Source organism: Mytilus edulis, chromosome 8 (genome assembly GCF_963676685.1).
Source record: "Mytilus edulis chromosome 8, xbMytEdul2.2, whole genome shotgun sequence".
NCBI lineage: Eukaryota > Metazoa > Mollusca > Bivalvia > Mytilida > Mytilidae > Mytilus > Mytilus edulis.
In genome coordinates this window covers 55,473,755-55,487,395 of record NC_092351.1, presented here as the reverse complement: position 1 = coordinate 55,487,395, position 13,641 = coordinate 55,473,755, and the positions used below count along the sequence as shown (strand labels likewise).

The 13,641-nt window shown below is 32.5% G+C and overlaps 1 protein-coding gene across 5 annotated transcripts in view; it reads right to left on the bottom strand.

Moving 5' to 3' along the window:
• Window positions 1-13,373, bottom strand: part of LOC139485913 (CD109 antigen-like) — a 56,032-nt gene extending 42,659 nt beyond the window's left edge. The window contains exons 1-5 of one of the 5 annotated variants that reach the window (XM_071270582.1): window positions 13,355-13,373; window positions 9,450-9,523; window positions 2,656-2,839; window positions 1,722-1,878; window positions 896-966 (exon numbers count right to left, since the gene is read on the bottom strand). In XM_071270582.1, coding sequence (XP_071126683.1) covers window positions 896-966; window positions 1,722-1,878; window positions 2,656-2,839; window positions 9,450-9,514 — 477 coding nt within the window. In that variant the 5' untranslated portion in view covers window positions 9,515-9,523; window positions 13,355-13,373. Of the gene's footprint in view, window positions 1-895; window positions 967-1,721; window positions 1,879-2,655; window positions 2,840-9,449; window positions 9,602-10,295; window positions 10,408-13,354 lie in introns of those variants that run through there. The other 4 variants (XM_071270581.1, XM_071270584.1, XM_071270583.1 and 1 more) reach the window with 4 other exon arrangements.
• Between the last annotated feature and the right edge of the window lie 268 nt (window positions 13,374-13,641).

Here is a 13,641-nt window from a genome sequence, read left to right as displayed (position 1 = left end):
CCGATACAGCAGAATCTGTCACGACATAGGCACGATTGTAATCCGACTAGACAAAATCGGCTGAGTTTCCCCGAATGTTACGGGACGCACCTAACTGTCGGGGTGCTTTGCCGAACTATTCAGACCCTTCCCGAACAGTAGGAATCTCCTATTATGGTCTGAAAGCAGTCGTTTTAGTTCGATACAGATACCTATCTGATCTCTGTCGGATTACCTTCGGTAGAATCGGGACGCAGTCGTGACAGACTTGTTCGAATTTTACCTGGTGAAATATACAAATCGGATTAGAAGCGGATTTAGAACTGGATTATCGCTTGGAAACGGTTGAATATCGACTCTTCCTGAACAATATCTGATTGTTGTCGTGATTAAAATTTTTTTTTTACAAATTTGTATTAAAGTTTGAATTTCAATCCACGATTCATAGGATCTTGATCAGACTTTTAATGAATTTTAATCGGGAATGGTCCTGTCAAGGACGGCAGTTAAAATCGTGAATGTGAGACCCCAGCTTAACAAAAAATTAAATGATATCGGTATTGCAGTTCGAACGTTTCTTGTTGTTTTAATCTACAAATAGTCACATATTGATTGTTTTTAAACTATTCGTAGGTAAGGAAATTTAGCATGAATGTCTTTAAGGCAATTATCGACCCGGGTACAATTGATTAGCAAACCATAGGTTACCGTACGATCTTCAACAATGAGCTTAACTTATTCCGTAAAGTCAGCTTTTAAAAAAGGCCTGATTTATGACAGACCAATAAATGAAAACCAAATCTGACAGGCAGTAACCAACGACAATCCAAGAATGTCAAGTCATTGTTTTGGGTCAGGGACATACAGAGGGTTACGAGGTAGACATATGTGTGTGTGTCGAATAATTCATACTTACATAAATGTCTATGTCGAACGTCTGTTTGACGATAGAAAGATCTGGATATACCCCCAAGATACGGAATTGTACTGAAAAACATAGACGTTATAATTAAATATCAAATACATAAAATGTCATAAACTGAAAATAAAATAAACATCTTAACTTCTACATACTTTGGTATCCGTAGGAGATTTAGAGTTGTCACATTGCCACAGTTCTTTTTTTTTTTTTTACATCTCATAGCATCACAAGAATGATAAATCTAAGTTTATTCAATATTAATTGAGTATTTGTCATTTATATATTAAGATACAAAAACAACTTATCTTTTATCATTGTAACTGATACAGACATGTATATGGACGACTCCAAGCCCCTACCTCATTATACCAACCCATCTTCTTTTCAGCTGAACGTAAAAACTTGACCCCCACCCTAACCCCGGTGGCAACGTTAAGTTACACAGTTGTTTCTTTCTAAAAACGCAAACAAGCATCGCATTAAATGGGGGAAAAAGATAGTCATATATATGTAACTACATGTAACTGTAATATAATGATGTCATTAGTTTATTACAATAATTTATTGTTTCTATGTGTTTTGGTATTTAGTTCATTTTCATTGAATTAAGACTAGTACACATTTTTGTTAAGTGGCTAGGTAAAGTCCGCCTCCGGGTGCGTGATTTTCTCGCAGTGTTGAAGAGATTACTAAGTGAAATGGACTGCTCTTCGATCTGGAAGTTGCCTCTTTGTGATATTCGCCATTTCCATTCTCGTTTTTATTTTTATAAATGCCACCGGTTGCCCCGCACCATAATAAATGTTTAACATATACTTACTTGTCTGGCCTGGTTTGTATATGGCTTTGTCTGTCTGTATCAGGATCGATGTACTTTTGGCTTGGAAGCTGACTTTTGACCAGTTTGCAAATCTCTGTCCCCCTGTTCCTTCTATCTTTAATCCATATTCTAACCCAGCTTTTAGGTCGAGGGGAATCTAGAAACACACCATAGTACAATATGAACAACGTTTTTTGTCATGAACATTTTTCTTAAAATACTTTCTTAGAATATGACAATTTTTTTCTCATTTTCGTATTTCAACAATTTACTATAGTTTATTTTACATTATGCTAACATTTTATGTTATTCTTTATTTTTCAGAAAGAGTGAAAATTATTGGGTTCATACACAACACTAATGGTTTGTTAGTATTGACTGGAAATATGATGTGTAATAACCACGAACAACATGACTAGTGCCAGTACGGAAGCGAAGTCTGCTGGTCCTTCAGGAGCACCTGAGATCATCAAAGTACAAAGTATAATTGTTTGGGTTTGTTAGGGAAGACATCAAAAGTTCAATGTAGGATAAAAAACTTAATTCACATAGTTTTTTCACTGACCCCCACACCCCCCGTCTTAACTTAATTTGGAAAAAATTGATTTACCAATAGAGATATATGTAAAAATCGATTTTAGATATACAAAACTTGCAGAATTTTAACCCCCCACCCCCAAACTATTTGATTTAAGTTTTTTTATCCTACATCGATCTTTTGATGTCATCCCTTAGTTTTGAATTATTCGTCTTACTTCAATTAAGGCTGTGTTCGTGAAATTGTGAATTTAGATTTTTGTTTGCTTCATCGGTCCGGTTTTTTGGATACTCGTTTTTTTACATATGTATTACCATGGTCTTCACAATGATGGTACAAGTGATCCTTTAACACTTGATATGCTTTCAATGGTGTGTATATACTACGTGTGTTTACCTTTAACTGTACAGTACTGGGTGTACCAACAGATATGTCTTTAGTACCCGACGCAACTGTTATGTTTTTGCTATCTTGTAAGTTTGCTGTCACCGTCACAGGGCCTGTAGCTTCTAATATGTTGACATAGACCTCTGTAACTAGGCCCGGACGTATTGTCCTCGGAAACATCACAACATACGTGCTGGAATCAAATAAAAGTAGGTTTCAAGGGAGATTACAAGGAAGTCAGAAATACATTAGACAATAAGGACTTTTAATTATTTAAAGAATAATATATCTTTTAGAAATAGCAATCATCTAAGGAATTATAAAAAAAAATGTTAAATCACAAAAATACTGAGCTCCGAGGAAGTTTCAAAACGGAATGTCCCTGATCAAATGGCAAAATCAAATGATAAAACACATCAAACAAATGGACAACTGTCATATCCCTGACTTGGTACAGACATATTTAAATGTAGAAAATAGTGGATAGAACCTGAATTTATAGCGCCAAATCTCTCACATGTATGACAGACGCATAAAATTCCATTATGTTCACAACGATGCGTGAACAAAACAGACATAATAGGTAAAATATTCAAAATATAATAGTTAAAAATATGGACACATTCGCCATCACTGTGTCACAATCTCAAAGCAAACAAATATTTAACATAACAACACAAAAAGCATCTATCAAATCTAAAAACCACATTCTAATAATTACATTAGATGTATGTTTCATTATAATATTTTAACATCTGTGTGATAGTGAGGCTGAAAAGAGGATCGAAAGTTGCTGATGCACCGGTAGCAAAATGTGCTGATAGTTTAAAACGACTTCAATTGACATTTTATTGTTTTAAGAACTATGGAAAATAATGCTTTGGTAGAAGTCAAAAGCGATGTCTGCTATATAAATGTGAATACGAGGGTATGGATGGATTTTACCGGATAGGGAAAAAAGAACAAACAGTGCCGAATAAAGGATGAAACAAAAAGAAAAGATAAAAAAATAAGGACCACAAAAATTAAATATAGAGAACAATTATGCGCTAAATTATATAGGATAAAGAAAAATATGGGCAAAAATAGAATTCAAGAATAATGAAAAATGGGTTAAATATTTAAAGAAAACAGAAATGAATGTTCTCGTTGATTCGAATTAGCTGATTAATTATACATGTACACATAGGTTGCTTGGTGCTGTCAGCTCGCGTTATAATTATGAATGTTAGCTGTTATGTGCTGTCAACTCGCGTTATACATGTACAATTAGGTTGATGTGTAATGTTCATTCTTCTTGTAATTTGACACGCAATGGAGTGTTTTAGCAGCATAATGTTTAAATTTGATGAATGGACATTTAAGGAAAATTTGATTTATTTGAAAAAATGAAATGTTGTGCCTCATTATGTCAGATGAAGTCTTCCCTTATTAACATAATTTGATATAAAACATACATGTACGATTTAAATCTGGAACAGACAAGACGGATAGAAATATGCAAGACAATTACAAAAAGTTGACTAAACTAAGGAGAATTAGGAGATACGACGATTGCAAATGATATAACTATCCACTAGAGTTCAAATTTATGTAAATGTAAGCAATTATTATGAGCAACCATGTTGTCTTCAACAGTGAGAAAATCCAAAACCACATAGTAGGCTTTAAAAGACCCCGACATGTAAAATTTTGAAACAACCAAAAAGAGAAACCTAACAGAATAATTTATCAGAATACTATTTAAGAGAAAAAATATGACAGACATGAACCGACGACCGCCACTAAACTCCGTGCTTCTAACTTTTGACAGGCAATTGGTGCCCATATGAATATCAGCAAATTGTCGATAAACGATATTGCCGTAACATACATCAAAGTTGTCAAGAAGAAAATGTAAAGCATTTCAAAATCGTATCATCTAGTACACATTTCTAGAATATTTGTTTCTCTTTTCCATTACAAAAGTTGTCTCATTGGCCATCGTTCCACATCTTCTTTATATATTAATATAGTTGAGAGTTGGAATCTATATAAACCAAATTTCAAAAGATCATTTAAATTAATAAGAGCATTTCTGTTTGATAAGATTGTTTTAGTGTAGTACTGTAAACAGGGTCGAAGAATTAACTGAATTGAACGGACCATCAAAAGCACGCAATGTATCCAAATCCAAAGTTTTTGTCACTCCAACAATATAGGTAATTCCATTAAATTGTCATAAGTTTTATTATAAAAATATATAACAAATCACGTAAAGATGATAATTAACTAAACACATAAAGATGATAGGTTCGTTATAAAATAGGGGATTAAGAACATAATGTACTTGTAGGTTGTTAGGTGCTAAAATAGTTTGCGTTTAAATCACATGACATGTTTGCACCTAATTGCAGTCGTACATATTTTCCGCATTGCATACCATACATTTACCAGGGTGACAGACTCAAATGCATGTGATGCATGCATTTTATTGACAAGATAATCCATCTAATTACCCGTAGGCAAAGTTATGCAATATTTATAAATTAAGACGTCTAATGTTTGACAAATTTATAATTTTTCACGGATTTTCAAATTATGATTAATAAAATATAGTTTCGGGGGATTTTGTACGAGACTTGACTACATGACAAGACCGTTGCTAAGGGGTAAATATGTTTTCGTCGTGTAATCATTACCATAATGATAGTATTTATCTCTTTATCAAGCCGGATACACAAGATAAATATACCATTGTAAACAACAAAAATAGTTTGCTTACTATAATTTATTCAACGATTTCTATGAATATCAACGAACAAAGGCGGATCAAGTAGACACGAACTCGCCGACATGCTGTCCAGGTTTCAGATCAAATTAAGTACATGTAGCTCCTTTCTTTCCTATATATACCATATTTATAAAGTTGAAACAAACACAGTTTCCTTTCAATTGGCATAATTTAAACAACATTTCGCAAAGTCATGAATATCTGAACTTCGAAATAAAAAATGAAAAAAATGCATGTTTCTCACATGAACTTGTAATTTTCAATTCATTTGCGGAACACCTTCTTTTCGAAATGTCATGATTTTCACTCTCTAGACAGTGCTATATTTTTCCTTCATGGTTTTAACCATATATCATACATTTTGTACAATGTACACGCATCCTTAGATGTTTCTTGTTAACTGATTGTTTTATGTATAGTGTCGTGAAGATATTGGAACTGGAAACTGAGGCGGCAAGATGTTGTGACCAAGATAGCCATTTAGTGAAAATATTCATTACAAAAAAGATCAGCATTACTTATGTTGGCTTATGAACTGCTCGAGACGAATTGGAAAAACTTTCAAAATATCCTATTCACATGATATATGCTTGCGCTACTTAAATCATAATTGGGTAAACTTGTGCATGTTATAGACTTCGTCATAACATATCTGCTTTTACAAAACACTACAGAGATGTTCATATAAAACAGTTGGTTATTATCGGAGTTCGACTTCTTTTAAACTGAGTTGTACTGTGAATATTGATGTGTGTTTGTGTATTCACCATTGCCTAGATGTATAGGGTAGGGTTAAAATCTCTCACAACATGATTAACCACGAACATGTTGAAGACCGTATGTGATACTCTTGTCGTTGTTGTGTTGCTGACTGAAATTCGTATACATATACCTCCGTATTTCTTTCTGTCAGTAACCAGAAAAATCGGTTAGTACATCGTGATTTTTTAAAGTTTTAAAAATCTATTTATAGTACAGTGTACAAAAGGAGAACACCAATCCATTTTCTTACGAAGTCGTAAAATAGAAATTCGGTACAAACGTGTTATAATCAGTCTTCTTAACATTTGTAACATCATAGTACTAGGTGTTTTTGTTGATATAGATGTAAGTGACGAACATCAAACGGTACGTAGGGGAAAGAATGTACATGTCATCAAATACGTCTGTCATTTTGATAAAAATATGAAATTAATCACATGTTTATTATAGAAGGAAAAGTGTTTGAAATTAACATCTATGGTCCGAAATGAAATTAATAGCATGTTTATAATAGAAGGGAAAGTGTTTGAAAATAACATCTATGGTCCGAATTTGCCATGAGGGAAACTTCTCCGGTTTTATGTCAAGCGCTAGTGTACGTGCAGTTCAATCAGTACTTTGAACAAAAAGTTATAATTTAGCAATAAAAAATAAAAGAAAAGTTATAAGTTCTCGATTTTATGGACCCGGATTTTGGGGGAAGTTATTTTTTAAGGACAAGATAGACATATTGCGTTCTTTGCCTAAGACCAATGATTTTGATAAGAAAACATTAATACGTATAGGCTACCTGGCAATTGCAGAAATTTAAGTAGCTTAAGAACATGCATTGGCGGATCCAGTGGGGGCGGGGGTTGGTACCCCCCTTTTTTGACGATCAATGCATTTGAATGGGAACATGTAGTTGGAACCCCCGTCCCCCTTTTTTGTTCTTGGTAAGGACCCTCCCTTTTTTAAAATTGCTGGATCCGCCCCTGACATGCATTCAATTTTAGAATGTATGGAAAACGCATTGACTTGTATCGTTTGTCTTGTTGACAAGTATAATGTATTGCCTGTTGGTTACCAATTTGAAGTTGTTGTATGATTGCCAATGAACTAAACTATTGCATATGATTATTGGACGATCGTGCCATACTTATACTGCAGGTTCACATACACATAAAACAACCAAGAGACCATTTAATGTTATTACAATGTATACACCAATGCCCAGTTATACATGTATGTACCTTATAAGTTGCAAATCGCACACTTTTTCGTAATAAATATGTATTCTATACATGTTGCACTAGAAAGTCTTGTAGATACCACTGGGCTTGTCGGACGGAAATATTTTTTCAATAAGATAACAGAGGCAATATGTATTAGGTACATGGGTCCCAGAATCTTTCGGAACTACATTTATGGTTATTTAACAAAATGTATAGAAATTTTCAGCGTGGTCTGTTCCTCCGTTTCAAAATCATGGACCATTGACTGGAATGGTACTTTGCGCTTCCTTTCGGTCACTTTTTGATACGGTTTGTACATGTATGCGTTTTCATTGTACCTACTATTATTAAATCATTTTTTAGATCAAAGAACGGAGAATTGTTTTCTTAAAAGAACTTGCTTAACCCCTCAACCACCCCCACCCACCCCCACTTCAAGCCCCCAAATGTGAGTACTCCAAAGTGAGAAACCTCGTACATGCAAGTTATTTTATGTCATATCTTAATATGTTCTTTTTGTTTTGTGTGTAAGTTTTGTGACACTAAAAGACTTAAAACAAAAGTTGACACGAAAAACTGTTTTCATTTTTTTTAAATTGTAACAAATATAAGAATAACATCAGCTTGTCGTCGACTCAGTGATTAATAGAATGAAATTCAAAACAGTGTGGCTGTGGCCATTGATTGACACATTAAATTCATCCATTGACTGGGACAATTTAGGTGAACGTTTGTATGTAACGACCACTGCTCACTATGTACTTTTTAAAGACACTTAAACTATGGGGTCACCAAAGGTTCTCAACACCTTAATAAAGTAATTCGAAAAAATAATCAGAAGTAACACGATGTTTTGATTTATATCAATTATATATATAAATCAAAACATAAAGGTTATTCCTGATTAATTTTTCGAATTATTTTATAATTAAAGGCGTTAAGAAACCTTTGGTGACCCCGCAGTTTAAATGTCTATCGTAGGTACGTCGTGAACAGTGGTCGTTACAGACAAATTTACGTTCACGTAAATTGTCCCAGTCAATGGATGAATTTAATGTGTCAATCAATGGCCACAGCCACACTGTTTTGAATTTCATTCTAATCGACTTTCAAATCAAACATAGATCATGTTTCTCGTTTTATCGTTACCTTAAAAGAATTAGTATGAAAAAGGACCCTTGATAATATAACATGAGATAAAAAAAAGAAAAAAAGTACCCTTGATACTATAATTTGAGATAAAAAAAAATATGAAAAACACGTGGACAATAGCCCAAGGTCAAAGTTTAGCTCTACATGTATTTTACTGTAACTGTATGCAACTCAGACTCTACTTTTATAAACTGTATATGCTATCTAAATAAAATACAAGACATCTGACTTGTAAATAAGTTAATGGATTAGGTTTCTACTTGCTCGTAAGTCATTTTAACAAGTACAAATTCCAAACTGTACCAAGTTAACTGATTATACATTTAAATTTTATAAATGTCTGGCACACATATATACAGACCGACATATACAATGTATGGAAGAAGAGTCTGGTACATAGATATAGAAAGATGTGGTGTGAGTGCCAATGAGACAACTCTCCATCAAAATAGCAATTAATTAAAGTAAACCATTATAGGTCAATGTACGGCCTTCAACACGGAGCTTTGGCTCACACCGAACAAAAATCTATAAAGGGCCCCAAAATTACTAGCGTAAAACCATTCAAACGGGAAAACCAACGGTCTAATACATGTCAACATACCAAGCGATATATATAGAAGATACTATTCCTCGATAAAATGGACTCACAATGAGATATTACAACATTATGTATGTATCTTTTAAAACAATAATTAAAAGAAAACAAAAAACAAGTAAATCTTATTTTGTATATTTATTTTTTAGTGGGGAGGGAGCAGTTTTGCAAAAGAAGATAAATCATTATGTATAAACCAGTAACAACTAGAGCTTATGACATTCTTATGTGGCAATATCTCGACTTTGAATATCTAAACAATCTGCACATATGATATATTACTAAATTTTTAATTTTTACTTACTTTTTGGCACATGATATCGAAATCACACTAAAAATCAGCACAAAAATTAATCCGTCTCGCCTCATTATGTTTTCCTATAAAGATTGAAAATAAAAAATCAACGTTAACAGATAAATGAAGTTACAACTATGCTCCGGGCTGTGATACGTCAAAAATACAGGAGTTACTTTTATTAATGCAAATGTTTACAGCTTGAGGTCACTAGCGGACCATCTTCGTGGTGTTTACGATGCAAATATGCTATTAACATATTTAATCTTCGTCAAAAATATTTATCCCTTAAGAGTGCAAAGTTGAATGAAATAAAACGTGTAAAATTTATGTTCATCAAACAAAATATTGATAAATGGACCAGTAGTAAAGGGGAGAATTGAATGTACCAAGGTATAATTGATATGCAATAATGAATTGATAAATGGATAAATAAATAATAATAATTGATTAATTGATTTATTGATTGATTGTTGATTGCTTTAAGCCGTCTCAACACAATAAGGTTATACTGCAGCAATTAAAGATTTATATAAACTAAAACCAGTACAAAGTAAGTATACAATATTTTAATCTAAAATGCAAAAAGTATTACAGTAGTTTGAATGTCTGTGCACGCATTGACGATTTTAAAATTGAAAATATAATAAATATATTTTTTAACAAATGCATATACATGTAAATACGAATTGCATTAACGAAAGAAGATTTAGAAAGCAATTATAGTTTAATGATATAGAAAAAAACAAAACAATATGCAATATTTTGATTGAAAATCAAATGCATCTTTGAAATGATTTGTTTTCTCATCATTTTTTGTAAGTTTTTTTTTATCAAATAAAAATTAAATCTTACCACAATAAGAATTTATTAAGAATGTTCTAACTTTATTATCAAATATGAAAGAAGTTACAGATTTTCGCCTTATATATGTATTGATTACAATTTTGTAAGAAATGACTATATATACACTGTATGTTTAAGCAGATGTCTTGTCTCAGGACTTTCCCTCTGCTTTGTGAGCGGCGATTTGATTGGTTATTCGCAACTACTTGTCTACGTCATTTCAAAAACATCTCGACCGTTTAGAATTAGAAATACTGTCTTCAGGGCAAGGATTCATCTACATGCACTTCAAAACCATATAATTGAGACATCAAAATAAATGTTTGTAAACACATTAATACTACGATCAAATCATCGTACTAAGATTACAGGGATTGACTTTATTCGTGTTTTGTTTGTTTTCGTGACTGGCACGTCGTTGCCTCATCCTTAATCTTAGGATTCTGCGTCTTTTTGCGACGTTTTTTAGAAAAAAAATATCCATGGATGATGGGAGTCTTTGATACTTTTAAATATAGTACTTTTACTGTATGACTATTGACAAAATCAATGTACATTCGATCAAATAAAATTGTGTCACAGTGTTAGTGAATACGTCGATAAAACGATAACTCAAGTACTGATTGACGCGGGAGGGATATTATTTTTTTGTCAGTCAGCAAAATTTGTGTCAAACATTTTTTTCTCTCAGTTTTTCGACATCACCAATCAAATCATTTTTTTTCAAAATTTAACACTATAAGCTATGGAGAAAATTTGGATTCAGAATACATTTCTTTTGTCATTTGCTTGATCACAATATTTATTTTCATCAAATTAGGGATCAGAATATATGTTAAGAAAAAAAATATATAAAAAACATATCTCCCTTTTTTCAAAGTTAATTGCTCGGTCGCTTAAATGTTTTGTCCCCATGCAATCTCGTATCTATGAAAGATTCATAACTTAAGAACGACAAAGCAGGTATTATTCCACTGCATGTTGATTTGCATAGTGAAATCCACATTTAATTGGTTGAAACTTTCACACGTGACGTCGAACAAAACTTCATATTCCCTCTTAGAATCATATTCCAGATAAATTTATTCCAGCCTTAAAATAAAAAGAGTATTAATTTACTTTTGATCCGAACTGTTTATCAATGTTTATGCAGTCTTTAGTTATTTAAACAAGAAAACAAACGCATGTAAATTAATATCTTATATTCAGAAAAAAAACCAAAGCATAGGCAGTGGAATAAAACATTCATTTCCCTTAGCTTCGAGAGATATGAAGATTTGTTCACCCTCGAAAAATCATATTTCCCTCGGGCAAATCTCTCGTGAAATATGAACCTTCTTTGGTGAACCAAGGGTTTGTATAGTAAGACTTACTATACAAATCCTTGGGTGAACAAATCTTCATGTTTCCCTCAGCCACGGGAAATAAATGTATAGTAGGGAAATAAATGTATAATATCCAGAGTGAATCACTATCTTTTAACGTTATATCTTCAAATAGTTGGTTGTACATGTATTATCAGTTGTACATGTGTGTTGCATATTCAAAATTATATCATGCTTTCCATTTGAATTAATATCTTGATTGGGATATCTTTAGCCGAAATCTAAAGATATATTTTAATCTATGATTTGTTTTTTCCTTAAATATTATCAGAAATGGGTTTTTAAGGTGATGCATGTGATATTATAGTTGAAGATATATACTCCCTTTTTCAAATTTTGTATTTACAATGTGTCATATTAGATTTATTCGTTCTGTGTCTGTTCACTTAATTGTTTTTGTTATTTATATCTTTTGAATGAGTAAAGCCATTTCAATTAACATTTTATAGTGTGTCTTTCACTGTTGTGAATTTACAATATTGTTTTAGGTAAGGGTGAAGGTTGGCACCTATTTAAACTTTAAAACCTGCTGCATTTGATTGTACCTGTCCTCAGTCAGGAACCTGAATATGTTCAGAGGTTGTCGTTTGTTGATGTGGTTTATAAGTGTTTCTCGTTTCTCGCTTTTTATATAGATGAGACCAATGGTTTTCCTGTTTGAATGGTTTACACTTGTCATTCGGGGGCCTTTTATAGCTTTCTGTTCGGTGTGACCCAATGATCTATGTAGAAGGCCGTACTTTGACTTATAATGGTTTATTTTTACCAATGTTGGCTTTGCTGGAGAGTTGTTGCATTGGCACTCATATCACATCTTCTTATATACATATAAATTGTTAAACAAAGTTAACGGTCATCTTCTGCAAACGTCGTTACCGAAGATTGTACATGTATGAATAGTGACAAAGAGTGCGTAATAAGGCACAAACCCTTCCATTTATGTGTTTGAGTGCTGGGTGTTGAGTTAAAGTTTAACAGTTTCATTCGGATTGGATAAACAAAAAAATCAAAGCCTATTGAAACAAGATTTTTTTTTTAAACTTAATGATGTTTAATTCTTCCCCTATATTGGAAAAAACTAAGTATTTCACTAAGATAAAAAAAATGACTTAATAAAAAAAAAACAAAAAAAAAAAACGTTTCTTACAAGAGATAAACGGTTGGTTCCTAACCATGATAACCTCTTTAAGATTTTGGTTTTACATAAAATGAGTTTTAAAATGACTTGTTCTGTATTTGCATGCAATATTTGCCACTGGACGTACATAAAATAGCAATCAATCAAACAAAATGGCATGAAACATTATAAATAAACAACGGACAAATTGTCTGATGGAGGAATGGACTTCGGATTTTCCTATAGGATTTTTGAAAGAAGGGCGTTCGTTATTCAAGAAAACATAAAAACTTATTTGTTAAAACAAAACTCTTTATTTTTTTGACGATCTATAGGTATTAATGAAGCATGATATATACAATATGAGGTGCTTTTTATCCCAAAAAAGAAAGAAAGGAATCGCCATATGTATCCATCGAATAAAAAATATAAATCTTATATATCTTGTGAGTATATAGATATAAAAAGATGTGGTAATATATGTGTGCCAATACATGTATATGACAAAGTCAATATTACCATACCATGTGCAATGTACATTGAAATTCTGTATTGTAAAACCCTACCTATAGCTTAGGTCCTCTCGACTTTGATATATCTCAGTAGTACGCAAGGTCTGCTCGACTTGTGTTGCATTTCAAAGTCTTTCTGCTAAAACTAAAATGTGAGTGGATTGTATTCAATGAAAAACTGCTAACTTCTTACTATCATCGATTCTGAAGATTGGACGATAAGAAAACATATTGTAAAAAACAAGAAATGGGGATACAATGAAAAATATTGCATATACTGTAAACTAACTTATTTTGCGGAATCTTTATTTCGCGTTTAGCCCTCTGTTATACCCATTTCG